Consider the following 19264-nt stretch of genomic DNA (forward strand, 5'->3'; position numbering starts at 1 on the left):
CATCTTGGTAAAGGATTGTGGATAATAAATAACAGCGAGATATGGAATTGGCGAAGCAAACAACAACACTAGGAGATACTTCATAAAAAAAATTAAAATCCGCATCTAGAATATTTGGACCACGGTTAACCCCGTGGTGAGGGAGGTCACAGGTCACCTCCGCCCTGTCACGTGATTTTGCCAGCTGCTGATCCGTGGAAACCAACAATTTGCTCGAATCGAGAGAGGAAAGTTAGTAGAAAATTACAGGAGGAAGTAGCCCCACTAGGGCTTAGGTACTGCCTTGCAACCTGCTGAAGGTCACGGGGCATTCCGTGTCGATTGCAAGGATTTTCATCTTTTCCACCAGCTGTTGGATCTCCCCCCTCAAGAACTAGCTAAACATGTCAGGCAAAGAGAGGATTGAGATCTTCCCATCTCGGATGTGAGTATCAGATTTTTGATTACGGTTTCCAGCCGTCGCAGGTTTGGGTTCTACTTTAGTGCTCCGACCTGGAAATTTTAAAGTTTAGCATTTTAAATTTTGGGTCAGGAGAAGGGCTGTTGTGATGAAACTGCGTTTAAAGGAGCTGGCCCATTTCTTCCTGAATCATCTAGCTATTTCTAAATAAAGGAACTTTCACCGTCGAAACTAAATAAAAATTGAGAGTGTCAGTCGGAGGTTATAATACAGACAGATGATTAATGCAACGGTGCCCAGTTTGCATGACAAATTCCAAAATTACGCAATCCATTATTACCGAGACTATCAAAATTGGCATTGTAATTAGAAATCTCTTACAAAAAATGCATGAATCACTACATACTGCTGAATTTTTAGGAGAGTGTTGAATACAATAACATGGAAAGACAAACTAAACATTTATTTGTATTGCTGCATTGTGAAGATTTTTGGAATGCCTATCAGCCTCAATGGCTACAATGTTCAAGATGATTGATTTTTGAAAAAGGTAGACAATAAGGGATGGGCATCCTCTAAACAATTTTTATTAGACATACTATATAATACACCAAGACTTGTGACATTATGAAATGGTAATAACACAAATATGGTAGAAATAAATATGAGCCCTTCTGCAGGTGTAGAATACTTTATTGATAATTAATGTTGCCAGAATTTGGAATTCACCCACAGCACATTGTTTCCAACTTTTACATTCTGTCTGATTTGGAAAAGTTGGCATTGTTACATGGACCATCTTCACAACCCCCTTTTACCAAAATTATTTAACTGCCAGGCATGGAGAATAATTTCTCAAACGCATTGTCGTAAAAGTATAGCTAATAGTAATTATCTATACTGATAAGTGGCCATCCACATCCAGTGGTAGCACACCCACAGAGGAGGTGAATTCAAACCCTACTGCGGGATCTGAAATGTAACTGATCTAGTATTTCAGCAGAATAATAAAGGGGTACTGCATTGTTGGAAGTACTGTTTCTTGAATGGAATAACAGTTCAGGGCTTGTCTGCGAGTTCAGGTTGGAAGTTCAGAAATGCGCGACTGGGGTAGTTCTGGCTAGTGTTCTCTAATGATCACTAAAAGCAGATGAGGTAGTCTTTTTTTAATTTCCTATCCAAAAGTAAATTATAGAATTATTGATTCCATAGTGTCTGTACCAGCTCCTGCAAGAGCTACCCAGCTAGTCCAATTCACCAGCCGTCTCTCCAAAGCCCTAAAAATTCCTGTCTTCCAAATACGTATCCATCTGTCTTTTGAAACCTATGAAATCTGTCTCCACCACTCTCCCAGAGAGAGCATTCCAAATCCTAACAACTGAATGAAGAAGTTTCTCCTCATCTCACTCCTAGCTCTCTTGCTGACAATCTTGAAATTGTGTGTCTGAGCCACTGACATACTAATTAGCAGAAATTTTGAACGCCTCAATAAAGTCATCTCTTAATCTTCTCTGTTCAAGGAGAATAAGCCCAATTTATCTAATCTTTCCTTGTATCTAGACACTCTAATTCCTGATATCATTCTAGTAAATCTGCTTTGCGCTGTCTCCAGGGCTTTAACATCCTTTCTTAAATAAGGTGCCCAGAATTGAACACAATACTCCAAGAGGAACAGCAGTAGGCCATTCAACCTGCCAACTCTGCTCCACCATTCAATAAGATCATGGCCTAACTCCATATGTCTGCGTTGGGTCCATATCCCTTGACAGCCTTGCTTAATAAAAGTTTGTCAATGTCCGATTTAAATTGACAGTTGAATTAGCATCGACCACCATGTGAGGAAGAGAGTTCCAAACCCTTCTACTGTGTGCAGAAGTGTTTTCTAGCATCTCTCTTGAATGGCCTAGTCCTATTTCTTAGACTATGCACCCTGATTTGAGAATGTTCAACTGTTGGAAATAGGGTTATCCTGTCTTTCCCTGTTAATGCTCCAAAAACCTCATATTGATCACCCCTGAACTTTCTGGGTTCTAGGGAATAAAGGCCTAATTTGTCCAACCCCTTCTCATAACTGAACCCCTGAAGTCCAGGTATCATCCATATAAATCTGTGTTGAACGACCTCCAGCACCAAGACAATGTTCCTAGGGTGTGGTGCCCAAATCGGCTCTCGGATCTCTAAATGGGGTCTAAGGTTTTGTATGACTGTAGCATAACAATTGCACCCTTATACTCCAGCCCTTTAGATATGAAGGCCAGCATTCTGTCAGTCTTCTTGACTATTTTCTGCACCTGTTCATGGCATGTTAAAGAGCTTCAACAATAATTCCAAGCTGCTTTGGTACTGTCATGTGAATGTGAAAGGGTCCATATTTAAAATCTAGCTCCTTTTTACTTGATGTCCTCAATGACCTTTATTTAATAGAAAGAAACCATTTTGGAATAAATATTTTGTATAAACAGTTGTGTGTACAATGACACCAGGAACTGGTTTGGAGGAGTTTAGTACGTGATAGAATCAGGTAGCTGAACAAATTTCCATAGCCAAATTTTCACTAAGTCTGGACAACTCTGTTATATTTGTTGCAAGTTGAGAAAGTTTCATTTTTCTCATTCAAACAGTTTTAAAAAAAATCTTCCTCAGTGATTCAATTTAATAATGGTGCTGTTGTAACACGGATTTTGAAAATGAAAAAGTTTTTTGACCTGAAATATTTAATTTGGAGAGAATAAAACCTTTTGTTCTACATGTTGTTGATCTGTCGTATTTAATATTCTTGTGCTCGTTTCGCATTTGTAAGATATCCAGGTGAATGATTGATGTCAAGTGTGTTTGTGTTGTGAACTGGCCCAAGTTAAATATTTTCCCTTAATTGTGATTGAACTATTGTCCAGGTTTGGTTCAGACTTGGAATTATCCATCCATTCTTAAAATAAAATTTAAGTCTATCTGCTCAGTCATTGTTATAAAACACCTTTTTGAGGCAGGTGAGACATGAACCTGGGTTTTCTAACTTGGAGGTAGGGACATTACACTATGCTACTAGAGCCCTCCATCTATTTATCTAGCAAGCTAAAGCCATTCATTGTTCCTCTTTTTATAAGCATAAATGCTTCATATGTGCACTGAAGCAAATAGGCCCTTCCCACGTTTATAAAGAGAAATGTGAATGACCTTTACTTAACACATCAAATTGAAAACTGGGAGCAAAAATGTCACATCTTTCTGTCATTGGAAGCGTTCCTGCTCATGCAAAGAAATGAGCATTTGCGAAGATGCCATAGAAAATGAAAATCTGTTATGCTACCTTTGTACTGAAAAATAAATCCATTTTACGTTAAATCTAATTAAATAAGGCAGTGGGCAGAAGAAGTAAACCTAACTTTTTTTTGCATTTGCTACAGGGCACAAACTATAATGAAGGCCCGTTTGAAAGGTGCTCAGACTGGTCGCAACCTACTGAAGAAAAAGTCTGATGCCCTTACACTGCGCTTCAGACAAATCCTGAAAAAGATTATAGAGGTGACTAAACCTTACTATTTGTTTTTCTCCTAGTTCACAAAACACATTTAGCAATGTTAATGCAGTTTTTAACACTGCAGTCCTGCTCATTCATTGTCAGTTCTATTTAGATTCCTACTTTTGTTCATTTAACCACACTTTATTTATGTGCACTATATCTTGGCTTTGTTTTGTGCTGTCAACCAGGGAAACAGAATCATCTTGTTTAGTGAAGCAGGATGTCACGAGAAATGTGATAGATGATTACAGTCTTGACCCCCACCTCAATGTATTTTGCTGTTGTACAGGGTGTGAGCATTGTTGCCAAGGCTGACATTTGTTGTATATCGTTAATTGCCTTTGAACCCTTGATCCGAGTGGCCATCTAGGTCATCTTCAGTTAAGAGTTAATCAAAAAGTTATGTGGCAAAGAGACGGTGTAGGCCAGTCCTGGTAAGGATGGCAGATTTCCTTCTTAAAGGCCGTTAGTGAATATGCGTTTTTACAAACATTGTCTATTTTGACACAGTTCCCATTAAGCTAGCATTAAATTCTAGATTTTGTTTAAAAAGAACAATTCAAATTTCATTATCTATTATGGTGATACTCAAATCCATGTCCCAGAGCATTAGCCTGGGGCTCTGTTTAATGGATGTGTGGCATTTACACCACCGCTTTCCTGATTAGAGTTTCTGTTGAGTGTGTGCATTATGGTGATATAATGAGTCGCACACTTCTTAGTGGCCAACACAGATATATTGGCAGAGGATTGTCGGGGCAGATCATCTTGAAACATAGAAAATAGGAGCAGGGGAAGACCATTCTACCCTTCGAGCATGCTTCTCCATTCAATATGATCAAGCTGATCATACATCTCTGCTTGCTTGTGCTTTCTCTCCATACCCTTTTATCCTTTTAGCCATCACAAACTAGATCTAACTATCCTTCTTAAAAATATACAACGTTTTAGCCTCAATTGCTTTGTGTGATGGAGAATTCCACAGGTTCACCACCCTCTGCGTAAAGAAATTTCTCCTTATCTCACTTCTAAATGGCTACATCCTTTGACCTCTGCTTCTGGATTCCCTTCTTGTGTTTACCCTGTCACGTCCTGCTCAAATAGGTTTCTATGAAATTCCACTTATTCTTCTCAACTCCAGTGAATACAGTCCTAACCAATCTAGTGCCTCATTGTATGTCAGTCCTGTCATGCCAAGAATAAATCTGCTAAACCTGCCTTGTACTTCCTTCGTAGCCAGATAAGGAGACTAAAACTGCACACAGTACTCCAGATGTGGTCTCACCAAGACACTGTGGCATTGCAGCAAGACGTGCCTGCTCCTGTACTCAAGTCCCCTTGCTATGAAGGTCAACATACCATTTGCCTTCCTCACCACCTGCTGCACCTAGATGCCTACTTTCAGCAACTGGATCCAGATCTTGTTGAATCTCCCTCTTTCCCAGTTAATGACATGTATTATTACATGTAGTTCCCTCATTTAAATCATGGATATATATTGTGAGCATCAGGGGCCCAGGCACTGATCCTTTGTAGTACCCTACTAGTCACTGACTGCTATTTGGAAAAAGTTCTGTTAATTCCAACTATGTTTCCTTTCTCCTATCTGACAACCAGTTTTCTATCCGTGTCTGTACATTACACCAGTCCCAAACAATTTAACTTTACACGCTAATGTCTTATTGGAAAACCTGTGAAAGTCCAAGTTAACTGCATTCAGTAAAATTCCAATAGATTTGTCAAGCATGATTTCCCTTTCATAAATCCATAGTGAACTTTTTCCAATCCTGTCACAGTTTTCAAAGTTCTACGCGATTAAATCTCTTATAATGATTTCCAGTGTTTTCCGTATTACCAATATCAGGCTAACTGATTAGACCCTGTGTTCCCTGTGGGACATCGCCTTAGTTAATTAAACTAAGGCAAATGGCAGAAAATGAGGGCATCCTCACAGATTTTTGGAAATAACAATTTCTATTATATATCCATAAATGAACCGGGCATTTTACTTTCAATTAAACAAAAAACCTTGTAGCAAAATGAAATCAAGACTGTCAAACCCTGTGTTTCAGTATAATGTGGCACTGCTAACTGATACATTTTGCATTACTTTTGGTTTTCACATCTCAGACTAAAACGCTGATGGGTGAAGTAATGAGGGAAGCAGCCTTTTCCTTAGCTGAAGCCAAATTCACTGCTGGAGACTTCAGGTGAGACTGCAGTTACCAAAGATTTCTTTGTAGAGTGACCACCTTCTTGGCTGTAAGTGAGGCTTTGGGAAACTGGTCTTTGTTATTGGAGACTATTGATTTGGTGACTTGGCTGGCCTTCACTTGCTCCATGGGAGCTCTTGAGGTATGAAAAATTGTTATACGTTAAATGGGACTGTTAATATATGTTGGATTCTTTCAATTGCTTATAATTGCAGAGTCTATTTTGTACTTTACATGCACCTGCTGAATTTGAAATATTCTTGACTGTAAAGGTTGATCATTAAATGTGCATAATTAAGCCATAATTTTCAGCATTGGTCCATTACCATTAACATAATTTTTGATCAAATAATTTTAGGAATTTGTTGCCTATAATGTAAATTCAGATAATTTAAATCCGTTAACTTCAAGTTAAATAGATTAGAGTATTTGGGGCTCAGTGGTTTGCACTGCTGCCTCGCAACACCAAGAACCCAGGTTTGATTCCAGCCTTGGGTGACTGTCTGCGTGGAATTTGCACATTGTTTCTGTGTATGTGTGGCTTCTGTCTGATACTCCCACAGGCCAAAGAAGTGCTGGCCAGATAGATTAGCGACAGTAAATGCGGGGTTATGAAAAGAGGGTAGGGAACTAATTCTGAGTGGGATGCTCTTCACAGGGTTGGTGTGGATTTGATAGGCTAAATGGTCTCTTTCTGCACTGGAAGCATTCTAGGATTCTATGACCAATATTTGCAGAGTGCACAGTTGCTGTCTCAGCCCAACATCCATTGATCACAGCATAAATTTAAAATCTTTATCCAGCTACTGAAAATGGTTAATTATATACTTGATCTATATTAAATTTAAAGTAAAAAGATCCATCAACCAGGTTCCTCTAATAACAACATTATTGATTTATTTTGAAATGAGACTTTTTAACAAGCTGCAAATTGGATTAAAACACAGAATGAAAGCATAAATATTTACTCTTCTAAATAACCCCTATGCATGCACATCAATTAAAAGAAAATTATTTTCTCAGCAGAGATTATTTGACCAAAGTGGTTTTCTTTACAAAATTAATGGTTGGTTCTTAAAGGAAAAGGAAGGATCAGGTATGAAATGCTCAAATGGCTTTTAGTCAGTGGTTTGATGCACACAGGCAAGAGTCACTAAATGCAGGTAGATCTCACTGGGACCTTTGCAGATGCAGTTAATTCAGGCAATGTAAAGAGGTTGGTCTCTTATAACAGTGGACTCTCTCTGGTTTGGTAGCATCTGTCAGTGAACTGAACACCAAACAGTATCAAAAACAAACTAACTTCTGATGGCCATAAGCCCATGCATGTGATATCAGTTAGTTTAAGGCATGTGACTTCCAAGAAGTATCTTAAAAACACCCTGATGCCGTTCGGTGATCCATTTGATTTATATATAAAATGTCTGTGTATATTGTATGTATGTTAAAAAAAAAAGTTCAAATATATTGACAGGCTTTTCAAATGAACACATGTCTGCTATCCTTCAAACATGAATCCTCAATATTAGTTATGAAACACCTTCATACTTATGAAGTACACACAGACTAATGTTGTCGCTAATATACTGGTTCTGTTTTATGCAGTACTACTGTGATCCAAAATGTGAACAAGGCACAGGTTAAGGTCCGAGCTAAAAAAGACAATGTAGCAGGTACGTTTTTATGGGGTTTTTGGTATCGTGTTTCTTTTGTGAGTTGTTTAATTTTGTAACGTGGATGAGTATGACATTTGGACCAGGATTTGCAAAGAAGTCCAGTTTGATAAACTCGCCCTCACACTTAGATTTCCAAAAATAAATTAGAAATTATGCAAATTGAATGAGAGTACTAACAAAATTCCATCTTCTGTTGTGGTATATGCTTACGTCTGGTGTCAGGTAAACAAAATCTATAGAATTACTTTGAGACCATATGTTTGCATTCTACCTTCTGTCAACTAAAATTTGGAATAAGTAGAAATTATTAAAGGTGGCAGATTCCTACTGACAGTTGAGAGCAATTTTCAGCTGTAGTTAATGTATTCTGAGGAGGATCCTGAGATATTGGACAAGGTGCCAAAAAAAAGAGAGACTTCAGAATGTAGATGTTCTAACAATCAGGAAAGCCTGAACAAGCTAGAGCTCTTCAGGGAAGGCTGACGGACAACATTTAGACAATGAGCATCTAAATGTAGAGAGAACTTTTCTACTTGTTGGCGTGACCATAACTTGGAGTTATAAATACAAGATAGCCATAATAGAGAATTTAAGAAAAACCTCTTCTACAAAAAGCATGGTAACTATCTGAAATACAGTATCACATGGGGGACTTAATACACTTATATTATTTTCAGTAGGATGGGAGGATGTTCGTGTGGAATACGAAGTCTGGTATGGACCGTTTTGCGTTAAATGTCCCATTTCCCTACAGTCTTGATGCAATACCTCACTGCTCCATTATTTATCTCAAATACTCTTCTTCAAGTTTGATTGAGTCTTGTGCTAGGATCTGCTTGCTTTTGCAGCAAAAGCAGCATATTTGCCAGACAGGTTATCAGCACAAACCCAGTGGTCACCCTCTCCACTCAGTGACTCTGCCATCAGATGGTGGATCCTACTCTGCCAAGAAAACAGAAGGGAAGTAATGCAACATGAGTCATTCTGTCATGTTTCCTAGTCGCTACATCAAACATTTGCATTATTCAGATCCTATGAGTAGGTGGCCAGCCTGTTAACGTTGCATGACATGCATGGTTTGAGGGGGGAACGAGAAGAAATAAAAGGGAACATTATGATTTTAAAAATGTAGGCTTTTGTAATTTTTGAAGTGTGAAATATATTTGCTGTTGATGCAATTAGTGTGTTTTGATCTTAATTTTGATTTTGATCTCTGTCATCAGGTGTTGTGCTGCCAGTATTTGAGCATTACCAGGAAGGAGGAGACAGTGAGTAAAAGCAGACACGCACACTGCCAAGAGGGTGATACTGTTATGATTCCAGCTGATGGTTCTGCTGGACAAGTCTAATCCCAGAATAAAAGATAGATGGATCATATGGAGTCATATAGCATAGAAATGGACCTTTCTTGGTGCTCGCCAACGGTGGCTTGTCCACGCTAACCAGGCATCCTAAGCTGACCTTGTCCCATTTGCCAGCATTTGGCCCATATTTCTCTAAAACCTTCCTATTCATATACCCAGGAATTCTTTTATTTTTATTTTAAATGTATCCCTTAACTCTGTCTATTGGTCAGTTTGAGAGTGAGGGTTTATATTCATGAAGACTGGTTTGTTTGCAGATATTATTTACATTGCCTTGTTCATCTGTGTTCTGCCAAAGTTCCATTCTTAATAAATTGTTAATTTTTGTTTAAGTTATAAACGTGGTTTCCAAGATTTGTTACTTGTAAAGTTTTTGGTTAGGAACCGTTAAGCAATTTTGAGAGTCATCGAATATTTCAAGCTCACTGTTTTGCAAATCCAGTGACAGCGAGGCTGATTTGGTATGTTATGCTGCCCCTGTGCGATAACAAATGGTACAGCTTCTTTTAATGAAAGAGCAAAAAACTATTTGGAACAAAGAACATACAGTCCATGAGAAAACAGGGCAGTGAAATTAGTTTTGGATTACTCTGGCAAAGACCAATGCAGATATGACAAACTGAATTAACTCCTCTGTGCTGTAACTGTATAGCAGTTTTTAAACTTTTAACCACTATCCGCCTCATATTCAGAACCTGTCATGAACACAGTCTTCAATGAAGAGAACTTGAAAGTTTGGTTCTTGGAAATGGATGGTAATTTACAATGCCCCTAAATATGTTATTGGCCCTTACTCTCAGCCAACTTTCTGCAACTCCCTGTAAACATCTCTGGAATAATTCTTTTTCATCCCATCACAGAACTGAAATGTTCTTAAGCAAAATCACAGGTGGCATCTACTGACAGTGACCAGTTTACCTCCATAATCTCTCTTATGCCTTTGGCAGCTGCCAACACCAGCATCTTCCATTGCACCATTGTAACCCAGCTTTGGGATGTCCTTGCTTGGTATCACTTTTTTTCCTAATTATAACTGTGGCATCTTGAGTAAATACCTCTTCTACATCCTTAACCTCTGTGTCCTTCAAGGAGCTATCCTTGACACCACTATTACACGTTGCAATTTGGAACTTCACCAACAGATGTAAGGTTCATTTCAACAGATTAAACCTACCCAATTCTATCACTCCACCGCTCAGGAACCCTTCCACTATGCTATGATACTTTTGGATATCCACTTTCTTGGAGTTATATATCTTTAACATAAGCTGTTTAATTTTGCAGCTTGTTAAATTAATTGCCTTAGTTAGACTCTGTCTGTCACAAACATCACAGTATAAGTATTTTATCCATTAACACCATAGGGGTCTGCTAGGCAGACAGTTGAAGACCTGTGTCTTCTTAGCAATTATGTATTCAGATCTCTGTTCCAGAATTTACTTTCTGACCTTGTTTTGAAAATTCAAAAAAATCTTCTGAATTATCAAAATCCCTCTGTTTCTATTTTAAAACATGATTTCCATCAAATGTAGCAAAGAGCTTTTGCATCAAATCCATATAGTTAGAATCTGTCTTTCACTGCATGCTTTTTTAAAAAAAAATTGTTCTGACCAACAGAGACGTGGGTTAAAAATAGGGAGGCAATTTCTCTTAACTTACTTGGTCATGACCATACTTGCTAATCCATGACACTGTTCCCTGAAGTACCAGTGAAGAGTTGATACCTTCAAGTTCTCTTTGTGCCTTGACACATTGAGAATATTATTGTTACAGCTCTGATCACTGCTACTCCACCCTATCACTTGTCACTATTTCTTTATTCCCTCCCTCATTAACTAATAATTTCTTTCTCTTAGTTACATTGTGCTACTTTCTGGAAAATCTGCTCTATCTTTGATCTGTCACATATTGACTTCATTTATTTTCTATTCTGTGGGAACTTAGCAAAGCTTAGACGTGAAAACCAATAGGGAAAATATTTACAGAAGCTAATATAATTGGAAAACTTGCAGGAAAAAGCAAACGAATGGAGGGACAGACTTGTGGAAGGAATAACTGTTAGAAAAAGTTGAAAGCAAGTTACAGAACCACAGTAAATGGGCAGGGGAAAAACAGTTATTGCGAAAGAAGAGATTATAAAGAAAATCATAATCTTACCTTCCTGATCAATGTTGAGGAAACTGTTTTATTCAACGCAATACAAGCTTTAGATGTTATAAAATACAATACTCTGACTCAATGTGAATATTACAAGAGATGCACTAATTTACCATGAATTTAAAAAGCTGGTTACAGTGCTTCAAGTAATTAATCTGATGTGATCCTCTGAGATTTTTGTTTTAATTTGCTGTTTATTAGGTTATGAGTTGACTGGCCTGGCTAGAGGTGGAGAACAGCTGGCTAAACTCAAGAGAAATTATGCAAAAGCAGTGGAGCTTCTGGTTGAATTGGCATCACTGCAGGTAAGAGAGAAAGATGAATGTGCTCTGATTCTGTAGCAGAAAATAAGTTTTAGGCTATTTAACAATAATGTGAATTATTAAATAATCAGAAACGTACATCATTAATGATTTTGGAAAGCTTCAGAAAAATGCCAGAATCTGCAATGAAAAACATGGCTGTTATGACCCTGATATAAAGAGATTTTTAAGACCAGTCAATGGAAAAATCTTGAACTTTTCAATAACTATTGCATGAAACCTTGTGATAATTTCAGACTTCCTTTGTGACACTGGATGAAGCTATTAAAATTACCAATAGACGTGTAAATGCAATTGAACATGGTAAGTTAAGTACTTTTACTACTGTTTTGAATTTTAAGTCTAGTGGAACATCAGAAAAGGAGGAGGCCATTTAGAGCCTCAAGCAGTTCTGCCAGTATATACTGAGACCCTGGCTGATCTGAGACTTAACTTCATATTCCCACCTTTTCTCATCTTCAACAAAATCAAAATTGGTTATTCAAATTGAAATCAAATTTAAAATAAGGGAGCTCTAAAACCCTTCTACCTTTTTGTAAGTAAAAGTGTTTTGATCTTGTTTCTTAGAGGGCCTGGCTTTAATTATTAGACTGTACTACATCATCTTAGACTCCCCGTAGAGCAGAAGCTATTTCTCAGTTCCCCTTAGTATCTATAACTTCAATCAAATCACTGCTTGACCTGTTAAATTCCAAAGTATATAACACTTTTTGAGGATTAAATTACACAGAAAGATTATACAGAGTCCTGGTATCATTCTAGTAAATCTATGCTGCACTCCCTCCATTGATGCAATATCTGCTCACCAGGGTGTGACATCTTGTTTGTCTATCTTGAAATCCAACAGCTACAGTTTTCACTGATTATGTAATTTTTACCCTCCAAACTTTCATGGCTGCTTACAAAGTAATACTCTTGAGCTCTCAAACTTCTAGTGAGCGGTGCTGGAATCTTCACTTCTGTGAACGGTGTCAGGCTTAACTCTGACCCTCCTGAGGGTAGTAGAAATATGGAACATGCCCGAGAGGGTGATGGAGGCAGGTACTCTTGCAACACCTAAGAAGCATCTGGGCAAGCATTTAATCCAGGGCTTAGTAGGCAATGGACCAAGTGCAGTTAAATGGGATTAATATTGTTTGGTGTCTGGTCAGCATAGACATGGTGAGCTGAAGGGCTAGTGACTCTATTAGAAGGCAAGTGTTCAGGGTGTATATACACTGGGTACCCATAAAATTGTTGAAACCAACCCAGCTTTCCACACCCAATTATCATACTCAATTTCTACTTCCATTCAAAGAGTTATTTTGTATATTCATTAGTGAATCATTAAAAGTATTTCCATGGCAAATTTGTACCCTTTCCTGAAGTTAAAACTAATACCAATAACCTTCTACTTTTCCATGTTCCTGTTGTTTCTTCGGCTTCAAATGTTTATCCGATTTTCCCGTAGAAGGTGCAGTCTTCTCCTCTTGGACTGCTTCTGGCAAATCATTGCATGCTTCTGCAATTCTCTTCTTGTGAATTTTTTTTTTCTGATCTTGTTCTCCACTTTGAGAATCTTTTAACTGGTGACTGTTAATTACCAATTTACCAACTAGAAAAACTAATTTGACCAAAATCACGTGTTACGCTTGAGGCCCACGGTATCAATACAGAAACAGATTTTCCTAGGACCGTGGGCAAAGTGTGGTTTAGAATGTGGCTGCTCCTGATAGAATCAAGTCATGAATTAGGGATGGATCTTCTCCTATGTACCTTTATTGATGCAAAGTAGAAGGGTAGATAGTATTACCTATGCTAAATTGTGTAATGAAATCGGAGCCTTAGAATTAGGTTGGGTAAGTAAATACAAGATTTTCAAATAGCTTTGTGTACATTTAAGTATGCAATTACACGTACACCAATTTGTTTATATGGTACCTTTAACATAATAAAATATGTAGAAATCTAGTCTTAGTGTAACACAGAATGTGTGGAAGTTACAGATGCTCAGAAGGGAGATGTTAATGTCTGTTTAGTCATGTTGTTAAAGTTTATTTTTTAAAATAACTAGCTAGTGACTATAAATAATCTGAGCACATATAAATAGGGAAGGGCTCTTTTAGTACAGTGGTAGTGTCCCTGAGCCAGCCGGCCTGGGTTCAAGTCCCACCTGCTCCAGAGTATGTAATAACACCTCTGATCAGGCTGATGAGAGAATATACAAATAAATAGGGAGCAGCTATGACACTAGATATGGGTTGAGAGAAGCAAGACTGAGGAACTCAATTAGCTGTCTCCACAAAACATAACATATATGAAGCTTATTTTCAATTTCGCCATCTGTCTTGGATTCTATTACACAAGACTGGAGTGATTATTTACCACCCTTTTAAAGATTCAAGCACCTACATCAAGAGATCATGAACATAGATTTGCATTTAACCTGAAGTAAATACTTGAATAATGGAATCAAATATTATTCTGTATATATTGTTCAATGTTTCATTCGATAATAAAAAATTGCAACTTTCATTTCATTTTTGGGAAGTGGAAAATATATTGCTTTTATGTATAACCTTTACTTGTGCAGATGGGGGGAAAAGTACAAAAAGTTGCAGTCCAAAGAACTTCAGGGTAAACATGCAAATTTAGGATTAGAATGGATTGGTCATAATGCAGTCATTATAATTCTATTTATTATTAAGTTACCTGCTCAGTAAGTACTAACTACTCTTCCATTTTACTTAAGTGATAATTCCTCGGATTGAGCGCACTTTATCTTATATCATAACTGAGTTGGATGAGCGAGAAAGGGAAGAATTTTATCGGTAAGTAATGGAAGCTATTTTTTAGTCTTTAGAGAACTCTTGTCAGCTGTTTTCCACCATTAAAATTTATTTTGCTGTCAGTTAGAGCCCCTTGAATACAGGTCTCCACATGCTTCACAAAACATATGCTCACCTATATTATTCTATAAATGCAGTGAAGTTCAATTGTGGTTCACTTTGACTGCTCTCAATACTGAACAATACAGTCTTGAACCATGATTGATATACGTTTAAGTAATTTCCAATTTCTTCACATCTACAGGTTGAAAAAGATTCAGGAAAAGAAAAAGCAGTTGAAGGAGAAGATAGAGAAAGAACAGGAAGGACAGAGGCTAAAATCTACCAATGCACCAGCCAACCTACTTGAAGAAGAAAAGGACGAGGACCTACTGTTTGATTGATATCACTGAGTGGCTTTGGTTACCTGCAATTAAAAGTAGCAAGCATTTTGAGCTTGACTATTAACACTTGTGATGTATTTGTATATTTGTTGTATTTAACTCGTGATGTATGATGAGCCCAGCCAGTTGTCAAGTGAATGCTGTTTCATATAGGTTCACAGGTTTTTACTTTACATTTGAATAAGACATGGTCACATGTTGTCATCAGTGCCTGTACGGTCATGAGTTATTAAATGACTTAAATTATTAATTGTGTTAGGAATTGCTCAGAGCCAATAAAATACATTCCCTTGCACATTTTGAGCCTATACTAGATGGGTCTTCAAAATTGATGATTGAATCGTTTGGAAAATTATTGTTCAATTTCTAATGTTTGAATTCCCATTTATTGCTTGATAAATTTTAACTAATTAGGATGCTACACAATTTGCAACTGAATGAAATTAAGTAAAATGATTATTATACCATTCAGTATAATTTATTTCTATTCAGTATTGTATGCAGCAATGACTGATTTTTTTTTTTTTTCCTGTGTCTTAATAGTCAGTGAACCTGCTGTCAACTCCAGTTTGTGTGTTTTCATCCTAAAACTGAATTAATTTGCCTGTTGCTTCGGAAAGGAGAACATGGATAAACTTTATTTATTTCGATAAATAATTGATTAAACCATGTCATATTCTGCAATTTGTAGTTTGCTGAGAAAGTCCCTTTTGAAAACAGTCAACTCAGATGTAACTCAGATGGAGACATTTTGCCTTGTCTATTGCTTAATCTGCGTATTTCCCAGTAGGATTTTCTGGACCAGAGGATCTATCTGATCCTTGGCTCCAATCCAAGCTCATTACCAAATAGTTGTAGTGCCCATTTTTTCCTTTTTGCTGAGGCCAACACCAGTTTCCTTCCAGATGTCTTAGGATTGCCCAAAACCTGACTATAAAAGTAGTGTTTAATGAAAATGACATTTGTTTATTTCTGTGGTCAGAGGTCCAAAATATGTTCATTTGGCACTATCATAAAATTGAAGTCAATGCAATGGATTACCATCTTAAAATTGAATGAGCAAAGCCGCACAAACTGTGTTTGGACACTCATGAATGCTTGCTACGTTTTGGCTGCTGTACATATGTAATCTTGCATAGTTGAGACTTGAGGCTTAAAAATTGCTTGGAGTAATATTGTTGAAGTAAATGTACTTTTGTGCTGTACCCTCAGTGACTGAGTTTTCATTGGACAATCGACCCTAATATATTTAAATTCAACTTTAGTTTGAGGTGAAAAGCAAAATAGTCTTAGCAAAATACAATGTTTGGAACTTGAAAGTTTGTTTATAGACAGTCTTTAGTTCTAAAGGTGATTTTCTGGATGATGTAAAATGTAAACTGAAATATTTGCTTTGAGGAATTTGAAGTGAACCAGTGCCTGATCTAACATAGTTCATAAAAATGACTGTTTGTTTCAAAAAAGCACTCTGAGAAGTTACAAAAGTAATAAGTCAGAACTAAACATGTAACATTCAAATACTATCAAATATGTCATGATCTGATAGCTAATTCGAGACATCCCTAGAAGATGGCAAAAATTGAGACGTGAATAGTTCAGGGTACATCACATATAAGAAGACAGGAAAAGATGGAATTGTAGGCATGTTAATTAAGAATGACATTTTGTAATACAAAGAATACTTTAGTTTTGTAGATTGAGGTTGGGATGAATTTTCCCAGCCCCTGAATGATGTGGACAATGATAAAACAATTAGGAAAATATGGCAAGTTTAGAAAAATGAGATTCTTGATGTTGAATAAAATAAGTGTCTGATTTTTGCACCCAAGGGCTAAATAGGGAGACACTATTCTTATTAGTGAGCAGTGAAAGGCCTATTTACATCTCATTATTACTTATTCTTGCTCATTTATATGCAGTTTGCTATACTGCCCCATTCTGGAGAGAATGGAGATAGTAACAAATCCTGATAGGAAAGAGTGGGTACAGTTTGCTGCTTGCGTCTATGAGCCTCCATATTAGCCAGCAGTGTCCAGAACTTGGGGCATGCTCCATGGGTAGGTACCTGCAATTCCCTGTCCACAAGTTGGCATTGGATATAAACCAGTCTCACCACATGATCATGGTACCAGTGTCTGAAATTTTAGCAGCCCCAGCTGTGGGTAAATACTTCCACCAGTGGAGAGTGTGACAGTGGGACATTGAGGTGTCATTGCATACATTATTGAGGTAAGTGACAGAATTGGACAAGATAACCTGTTGAAGTTCACTGAGAGTAATCCTCTGTGACACTTGGCCAATTTTTGGTACAGTTCACACTGCTGAGTTAATTTGAGTTGAGTTAATAAATAGTTACATGACTGGCAGAAGTGGTTTTTTAGGCTTCCCCATGTAACCATGCTAAGATGTGGTATATAGTATGAAATAATGGAGCATTGTGAGAAAGGTACTGCGATAGTGGATAACTTTACATTTAGATTTCCAATTTGTTAGGTTGAAAGGCCATATGGATTAATACATTCAATGGACTGTTTTTGGGACAGCTGCTTACAGCAGTGTGTTCTAGAGCCAACAAGAGAGCAAGTTACACTTTAATCTGGTAATTAAGTGTATGAAATCATTAACTAATTGCATCAGTTTCTTGTTGTAAGATCCTTGAATGATGTCAGCTTGGACCAAGGAATTTATCAGTTCTAATAATTTCATAGTGAAGGTGGTCCTAGGTAGCTAGTCGTATTATTATTGACTTTCCCATTCAGTTTGAAGGAGAGAAGAGTGAATCTAAGACTAGTATTTGAAACTAATGTAAGAGCAATCAAGAGGGCATGAAAACAGTTGGCTAAAGTAAACTGGGAAATTAAAGGTCAGTAGATATGCAGTGGCAGACGTTGAGGAACATATTTCAAAATGCATTTTAATGAAAAATAAATAACCTAAGAGAAGAATGTGTCATTTGTGGCTAACTCAGGAAGTTAAAGATAGTGAAAGAAGAATCATCTCTGTAAAGATGTCAGGCAGGTGAGAAGATGGGTCAGAATATAAATAACAGTAAGACATAAATAAAAGCTTTGCAAAAAGGGAGAACTTAGTAAGGGAGAGAAAGTGAGCTAGAAATATAAAAACAGATAGCATGAGTTTGTATAGGTATTTAAGGAAGGAATGATTAAAGTGAGCACTACAGCACCAGAGGGCAGGTTTGGGGATTTAATAATGGAAACTAGGTTTGTATCAATTCGTTGTAGAGGACACAAATAACATCCTGGAAATAACTGTGCATCAGGAGGTGAAAGGGAAGGAGGAATGTAAAACATTTCCAATCACCAGGAAAAGGATACTGAGAAAATTGTTAAAACTGAAAGCTGATAAATTCCTTGGTCCAAGCTGACATCATTCAAGGATCTTACAATAAGAAAATGATGCAATAGTAAATGCACTAGTTTTAATTTTTCAAAATTCCCTCAATTCTGGAAAGGTCTCATCAGATTAGAAAATGGCAGTGTCTCTCACCTATTCAAAAAAGGAGGGAGATAGAAAGCAGGACGTTATAGGCTAGCCAGTTTAGTACTTGCCTTAAGGAAAATGTAGGAATATTTTACTCAGGAAGTTGTAACAGATCACTTAGAAAATCTCAATGGAATCAACAAAGTTAGCATGATTTTGTGAAAGGGAAATCATGTTTCATAAATTTATTGGAATTCTTTGAAGAAATCATAAGAAAACATGGATAGAGGAAAACCTGTGAATATACTGTACTTGAATTCCCAGAGAACATTTGACAAGTTGCCAAATCAAAGTCTACTATGCACAATAAGAGCTCCTGGCATATGGGATAATACATTAGCTAGCCACTTTTTAATTCAGGCTAACTGGAAACACAGTAGATATATCAACATCCTTTCTCCCCTAGCACTCCAATGCCCACTCAAACTATTGCATAAATGCTGCTCCCACCACACTTCACCAGCTCTGATGAAAAGTCATCTAGACATGAAACCTTAGCTTGCTTTCTCCCCGTGGATGTTGCCTGACCTGCAGTGATCGTCAGCATTTTTTTTTTGTTTTCAGTTAAGATTCCAGCATCTGCAGTAATTTGCTCCTACTAGATATAAGTGGGTCATTTTCAGATTGGCAAGATATAATATGAGGAGTGACCGGAGATCAGTCCTAGGATCTCAACTCTTAATTTATGTAAATGACGTGGATGAAGAGACTGAAGGTATAGTTATTAATTTTACTGATGACACAAATATAAATAGGAAAGCAAATTGTGAAGAGGACATAAATAGTCTGTAGAGGGATAGAGATAACCAGGTGTAGAGCTGGATGAACACAGCAGGCCTAGCAGCATCAGAGGAGCAGGAAAGCTGACATTTTGGGCCTAGACCCTTCTTCAGAATTTT

The 19264-nt window shown here is 37.3% G+C and overlaps 1 protein-coding gene across 1 annotated transcript; it reads left to right on the forward strand.

The window, feature by feature from the left end:
- Positions 1-34: 34 nt before the first annotated feature.
- atp6v1d (ATPase H+ transporting V1 subunit D) lies at positions 35-16069 on the forward strand. Its single transcript, XM_020532569.2, has 9 exons — positions 35-424; positions 3805-3922; positions 6051-6130; positions 7739-7806; positions 9033-9077; positions 11532-11635; positions 11890-11956; positions 14385-14463; positions 14726-16069. The coding sequence occupies exons 1-9, from the start codon at positions 384-386 to the stop codon at positions 14862-14864; spliced, it is 741 nt and encodes a 246-aa protein (XP_020388158.1). The 5' UTR covers positions 35-383; the 3' UTR covers positions 14865-16069.
- The last annotated feature ends 3195 nt before the right edge of the window (positions 16070-19264 follow it).

The sequence above is a fragment of the Rhincodon typus genome, chromosome 8, assembly GCF_021869965.1.
Source record: "Rhincodon typus isolate 14 chromosome 8, sRhiTyp1.1, whole genome shotgun sequence".
In the NCBI taxonomy this organism is placed as follows: domain Eukaryota; kingdom Metazoa; phylum Chordata; class Chondrichthyes; order Orectolobiformes; family Rhincodontidae; genus Rhincodon; species Rhincodon typus.

Bases quoted from the DNA above. Each gene is read 5' to 3' on its own strand.
- atp6v1d (XM_020532569.2), top strand. From the start codon at position 384: ATGTCAGGCAAAGAGAGGATTGAGATCTTCCCATCTCGGAT. The intron at 425-3,804 runs GTGAGTATCAGA...CATTTGCTACAG, and splicing joins GAGATCTTCCCATCTCGGAT to GGCACAAACTATAATGAAGG. The intron at 3,923-6,050 runs GTGACTAAACCT...TTCACATCTCAG, and splicing joins TCCTGAAAAAGATTATAGAG to ACTAAAACGCTGATGGGTGA.